This window comes from Dermacentor silvarum, chromosome 4, assembly GCF_013339745.2.
Source record: "Dermacentor silvarum isolate Dsil-2018 chromosome 4, BIME_Dsil_1.4, whole genome shotgun sequence".
NCBI classification, from domain to species: Eukaryota; Metazoa; Arthropoda; class Arachnida; order Ixodida; family Ixodidae; genus Dermacentor; species Dermacentor silvarum.
In genome coordinates, this window is record NC_051157.2 from 103,879,216 (window position 1) to 103,885,509 (window position 6,294).

Consider the following 6,294-nt stretch of genomic DNA (forward strand, 5'->3'; position numbering starts at 1 on the left):
TCGCCGTCATCGTCCAAGAACCGACCAGAGGATCGCCGCCCGTAACAATATTAGAGAGTTTTAGAAAAGAGGCCCCTAAAGTTAGGGGCCCCAAAACGCTTTGCAGTCGTTAGCCGTGGGGCATGCAGGAGTGAAGAACTCTAGAATAGGGCTTTGCGTTTGCGGATAGCATCTTGCGCGTAAAGCGCCACCACGGCGTCAAAGAAAAATCTGGTAGAAATAATAAAGCAATATATACCGATTTATATTAATACGAGTATTTTAGACTTTCGTGTTTTCGCGTTTAATTACAATTTAGAAATTATCATGTTAGCAGCAAGCTGCTTGTTTCGATTAGTTTTGAATATCCAACTTTATGTGCCTTCATCAGCCAAGTTAATCCGCGTTAGGCCTACGAGCCATGAACTCGACCATCAAATTCGGGATCAGCTACGTCTAATGAATCAATCTTCACTGCAGACGTTAGTCGAGAGAAAGCGACAACCGCAGTCACTTCTCCTAGCTTACGAACTTCACGCGTTACCATCAATCGAGCGCAGTATTGTGCTACGAGAGAGCCGTCGCTTCGATGCGTGCCGCCATGTTTGTTTACGCAAAGCTTTTGGGGGCAGCCTTTGGGGCTCCCGCTAAATCTGTGAAATAGCGTTCCCGACGCAAAATCCGAAGACAGTTTGCGCCTCACGCATGCGCAGCGGATTCGACGCTATTTCTTTGGGGCCCCTATATTCTAAAACTCTCTATTAACATGAGTAGAAGGGTCCCAAACAATATTAACCACTTGCCGTCCACCGCAAATATCCAGTTCCCGGTGTTGAAGTGAGCTTACCCCGCACCTCCACCAAAGATGTTACGGGAAGAACCGACACACAATGGATATATTTACAAGGCAAGGCGCACAACGCTACAGCAATGGTATACGGCTGCAAGTGCTGTAAGATTTGTATTCCAGAAAGAATCGAGAAGGGAACGCTTAAAATAATGCAGTTTAGATAGTGCTTAGTTAGTAATTTGATTTGCACTTGCAGAGTGTAATGGTGTCATGCCTCGGCTCTGTAGCAGCTGTCGTCTACAGCAGTGGGTTTAAACTGGTTGTCTAGGAAGCGGAGCGACTCTTCTTTGTCCCCAGTTGCCGTCGGGAATTCAATGTCCAGTCTCCACGTGTAGCAAGACACGAAGGGTAGCAACAGGTGTTCTGGCTCTGCATTGCGTATGAAGTAAATCCAGGCTTTTCGTCTTTCGCCGGCCTCTGTCGAAGACAAACCTCCGGAGCGCGAATTCGCTTCGGCGTCAGGGCTGCACGATTTAGGCTGCGAAGACAGCAACACGACGTCTTCCTGCGTTCTGACGTAGACGTCGGGGTGCGACTCGAGGCCGTCGAGGGTCTCCAGCATCCGGTCGTCCACTAGGTACATTTCACCGAACACCTCCTGAACGAATCGGAAATAAAAGCGCTTTTTTTATTCATTCGTTCTTGCATAACAAACATAACAGCAATATGCGCACAAGCATTACACGGCAAGGAAACCGTCCACTATTCAGCCATTTTATTGCGGAATACACTGCCTTTTATTATGAAACTTCAGGAAGCACATCGATTTTATCACGAAATAAAAAAAAATTCTGTTATGTGCCCCGCAATCAAACTAATAATCTTATGCATCACATTTTTTTCACTACATGTACTATTAATTTAGATATGTGTTTAATTCCGTGCTTGTGTGCATTTTTTTCTGCAATGAGGCTCCTGCATGAGTGCGATTGTTAAACATGTTCTTTTTTATTTATTTATAATTTTGTTTTCATTTTTGATGTGTGTGCATTGAAGTTTGGTATTGTGTAGAACATGTTTTTATCTTTCCATGCATTGTATACATATCTTTTTTTTCTATTTCTTAGCGTGTACTCGTTTGTTGCTCTATTTCTGCTGCTAAAACACGTTAGCTACTTTAATCTTTACCATGCACAGGTGGTCCCAATTACGTCTACGACTCTGGGACCTTCTCTTGTATTTACCATCGTGTAATAACAACAAGTTGCAATAATAACATTTGATTATCGTTCTGAAAAGACTTAGGTCCCAAAGCACAAGGCTCGCAAGAGACCTACCGTGCAAAGCATGAGAAGGATACGGGTTAGCATATCTGGCAGCGATCAAATATGGGGCCGAATTCACAAAACTTTTCGTTCAAGTGATCGCTGCGATTGGCTGTTTACCTTCGCTAACTACAAGTCCAGCATCCGAATTGGCTGGAATTTCCTCTGAGGAGCAATTCTAGCGCAAGAGGTTTTTGTTAATATGGGCCATGGTTTTTGACACGTACTAGTACAAAAAAAGAGAGCACATAAATATAGTATAATTTTATACAGACCAATACATTATGTAGACTTTTAAATCATAAAAGCATTAAAATATACTGTACTAGAATGCAATATAATGAAGTAAGAATAAAAATTACTCTCCTTTAAAAAATCAACGCCTACACTAGCATGCAGTTTTATGGTAATCGGTATAAAGTTACAACAGGACGCCAAATTTTCCGTAATTGATTCTAGTTTTAGTCAATAAGAGGTTTTGCTGATGTAAACAGACTTATATTGTGAGTAACAAGTAGTTATTTGTTAAAAAATACTAAAAGAAATTGGTGAATGAGGCTAGTCGGTATTGATTCATAACTGCTACAGTGCAATCAATATACGAAGAATAAGGGGAGACACGAAACGACCGCACTATGCCCTGACTACCAACTGGAATTTTCTATTGGAACAAGTGTTTTATAGCGAGGCCGAGCTTTTCACGCGTGCTCTCCACAATGACGCGTGGTCACACCATTATCTGATAAAAGCACGCAAGCATCAACATAACGAATACCTGATAACGAAACCGTCATATATATAAGAGAGCGAGTTCATTGTCCAGCAGGGGCAGCGAGGGCTGGCTCAAACACACGCTTTGTTTTTTTTTTTTACATGCAGTGCCTCCATTAACTACATTGCCATAACATTATTGCGACAAAACAGAACTTGTGGTCTGTTGGACTGCGCTTGGCAAGTGCAGCTCTTGCAATGAGTGGCCAAATGCGAGTGGTTATCCGATTTAATATTGTGCACATGCACGCCAAAACGTTTGTTCAGACATCTTCCCGTCTATATATATATATATGTAAAAGGCGGAAGTATGTACTTGAGCTAGCCATCACTGGGCCTGCTGGCCAATTAACTTGCTCTCTTCGATATACGAATATTACGTTGCCAGGTATCATTTATTTCGACGCAGGGTTGTTTTCTTAGATAGTGGTGTGACGGCGTGTCATTAGGACGAGCATGTGCGACAATAATCTTGGCGTCTCCATAAAACGCTTGTTCCAATAAACAAACACGCGAGTTGATAGCGGATCGTCCGGTCCTTTCTTGTATACCCTTCTTCGTATTTTGCGTGGCAGCAGCCATGTATTGAAGGAATGTTTCGAGTAAAATCATTTTTAAAGCCGACGATATGGTTCCACAGGTTCACTGAACTGAGCGAGTAATTTTCAACAGTTTCAGACGCGAGAGAGCAGAGAGCGAGGGAACGAAACGCCCTTCGTTCGTCAAGCAAAAGAATGCTTGAGGGCTCATTAACATTCCGACAACTTTACGAATAGAGCGCTGAGCTTATCTCCACGTCGACAGGCATTGTCTCGTGACATGAGATGGGCCCAGCGCGCCCAGCTGCCTCACACGCATACACAACATAATTAGATGGCTCATATTGGACAGTGTGCGGAGTGATAACCCCGAATTTAACCTCGTCCAAGAGTTCATTACGAAATAAAAAAAAGGGGGAAAATTTTGAGGCCGAGTTCACAAAGATTTTCACTAGTAGGTGTTGTTTGCTATTGTTCGAGGCTGCCGCGTTCCTTAATATATGTCCAGCATCGGGGTTGACTGGAATTCGCTTTTATGGATAATTCTAGTGCAAGACTTTATGTGAATACTGGCCCTGATTCTAAATTTGTGATATCCAAGAAAAGAATCTTGAAGAGCAAAGTTAAAGCAAAACCACATCGATACCCTCGAAACACCTATAGGAAAATTTATGTTCGTCTACCTTAACAATATTTTGGTCGTTATGAACCTTCAAACCGTTTTCGTAACAAAATTTCCTTTTCGTTGAACATGACTCAACGAGCCCAAATTTGCAGTTTACGAAAAATTTTGTAGAGTTGGCAGGTACGCATATTTTGAGCGAAGGCCAGCTGTTCACTGAAAAACACACACACACACACACACACACACACACACACACACACACACACACACACACACACACACACACACATACACTTAGGAACAAAGAATGAATTTGGCCTCTGGACCTATGTATTCACAACAAAGTACGTACGCTAGAGCCATTCGTATAAGAACAGTTGCTAGTTAATCGCATTCACGGAGAACATTATTAGCGAAGGCTGCCGGTTAGTAGAAAACTGCATTTACGTACGAAATGTTTTATGAAAATGTGTCCTAGAGCCTAAATAACAAAGCAAAAATTTTCGTTTCCAAGTGCTGTTAGCCGTTGGTCCGATGGATTCGCTAATGATATGTCTAACATCACGATTGGCTGAAATCTGTCACCGTGAGAGCTTCTTGTTAAAAGGGGCCATGAGTGTTCTAACGAAACCTTATATGAAGGCTGACCGCTTACCGCTACGTTGTTCTTTCGCGAGTTCCTCAACAAACTAGCATTTTTTTTTTGGTCGCCATCTGTCAGACACGGAGCACTCGTTGTATTTCTCATTTATGTATACTTTTCGATGGAAATAGACAGAAAGAGCAGGGGACGAATTCACAAAGCTGTTTGTTCGTTAGTGTGCTTTGCAATTAGCTCGCTGCATTCGCTAATATTATGTCCAACATTGCGATTGGCTAAAATTTTTTTTTACATAAAAATCATATCATGAGAGTTTTGTGTGAATACAGGCCCAGAAACCACCCTCATAAGGTTTTGTTTTTCGCTAGTGCTCATTGTCATTGGCCAGCCACCTTCACATAATATGTCCAGTGTGAACAATGGCTGCCATTTCCTTTTAAGAATAATTCTAGCGTAAGAGAATATTCTAACCAATCCTGTTGACAGGAAATTTTATTAGCTAAGGCAATCGGAAAATGGGAAAGAGCACTTACGAATGAAACACGGCCCGAATTCGCAAAACCGTCTTACACTAAAATTGTTAGTAAGAGAAAATTTCAGCGAATCCTGCTGCTGGGCATATTATTATTGGCAGAGAGTACTTACGAAAGAAAAAATTTGTGAATTCTGCCGCAGTTTGTGAACTCGACTACACGGGCCAAATTAAAAACGCTTTTTGTTCGGTAGCGATCTGAGCCATTGGCTTGCTGCCTTCGCTAATATCATGTCCAAAGTCAAGATTGGCGTAAGTGTTTTTGGTCCACCTGATTTTACTTCTATTCGCACTCACGTGGCCCATGCCCTCACGGGGCAGCAGACATGGTATCTCGTACGAGGAAACGAGAACCAGCGGCCATTTCTTCAGCGTCTTCGCCGTGGCAATAAGCGTAGCGCGGCCGTTGTTGGGGTTCGTCAAGATGTGATGGTTTGGCTGGCCATACTTCAGAGTCCCGTAGGTGAACACGTGGTGCAGAGCCTGCTCATCCTCTCTTTCAGCTGCCATGTTGTTCACTCTTCCTTGCTGCGTGAGAGGGAGAGAGAGAGAGAGATGTCTAACTTATAGCGGAAGTGTACAACACGAAACGAAATCGTGAGGAAAGTCTCTCAACGTGAAAATCAGGGCCCGAATTCACAAAATCTTCTTACGTTAGAATTTTTCATAAGAAAGAATTTTAGCCAATCCAGATGCCAGACGTATGATTAGCGAAGGCCCAGCCAATGGCATAGCGTACTTACGAAAGAAAAGTTTTGTGAATTTGGTCCCAGTTTATTATAACAGAAAGCGCAGCGAGCTGGTACAAATTTGTACTTTAAAAACAGGAGCAAGACACACGAACGCAAGATAATCCAAGGAAATTCAAGAATTTTCAGAATACTTTATTTGCTTTGTGGCGTTTATGGCGCCTTTCTCGTAACTCTTCTGTCTGTGTCTAGCGCCTGGATTTCAAACCGTGAACGCCAACTAAACTGCTGAGAAATTAGGGAGATGACTTCAAGCAACGGTATCCTCGATGCAGAACCTGTTGGTGTGTCTGTGTGTCTGTGTGTATCTATTGGTGTGTTTGCGTGTGTCTGTGTATTTGTGTGTCAGTGGGTGTTTTGTATCTTTTTTTTACTGCACGCAA

General features: G+C 42.6%; 1 protein-coding gene across 1 annotated transcript; it reads right to left on the reverse strand.

The window, feature by feature from the left end:
- Positions 1-773: 773 nt before the first annotated feature.
- LOC119450461 (gamma-glutamylaminecyclotransferase C) lies at positions 774-5,687 on the reverse strand. The gene is made up of 2 exons (XM_037713905.2): positions 5,460-5,687; positions 774-1,427 (listed from the first exon to the last, which is right to left on the reverse strand). The coding sequence occupies exons 1-2, from the start codon at positions 5,670-5,672 to the stop codon at positions 1,038-1,040; spliced, it is 603 nt and encodes a 200-aa protein (XP_037569833.1). The 5' UTR covers positions 5,673-5,687; the 3' UTR covers positions 774-1,037.
- Positions 5,688-6,294: the final 607 nt, after the last annotated feature.

Coding starts and splice junctions, on each gene's coding strand:
- LOC119450461 (XM_037713905.2), bottom strand. CDS start 5,672: ATGGCAGCTGAAAGAGAGGATGAGCAGGCTCTGCACCACGTGTTCACC. Junction 1,428..5,459: donor CCCGTGAGGGCATGGGCCAC/GTGAGTGCGAAT, acceptor CGATTCGTTCAG/GAGGTGTTCGGTGAAATGTA.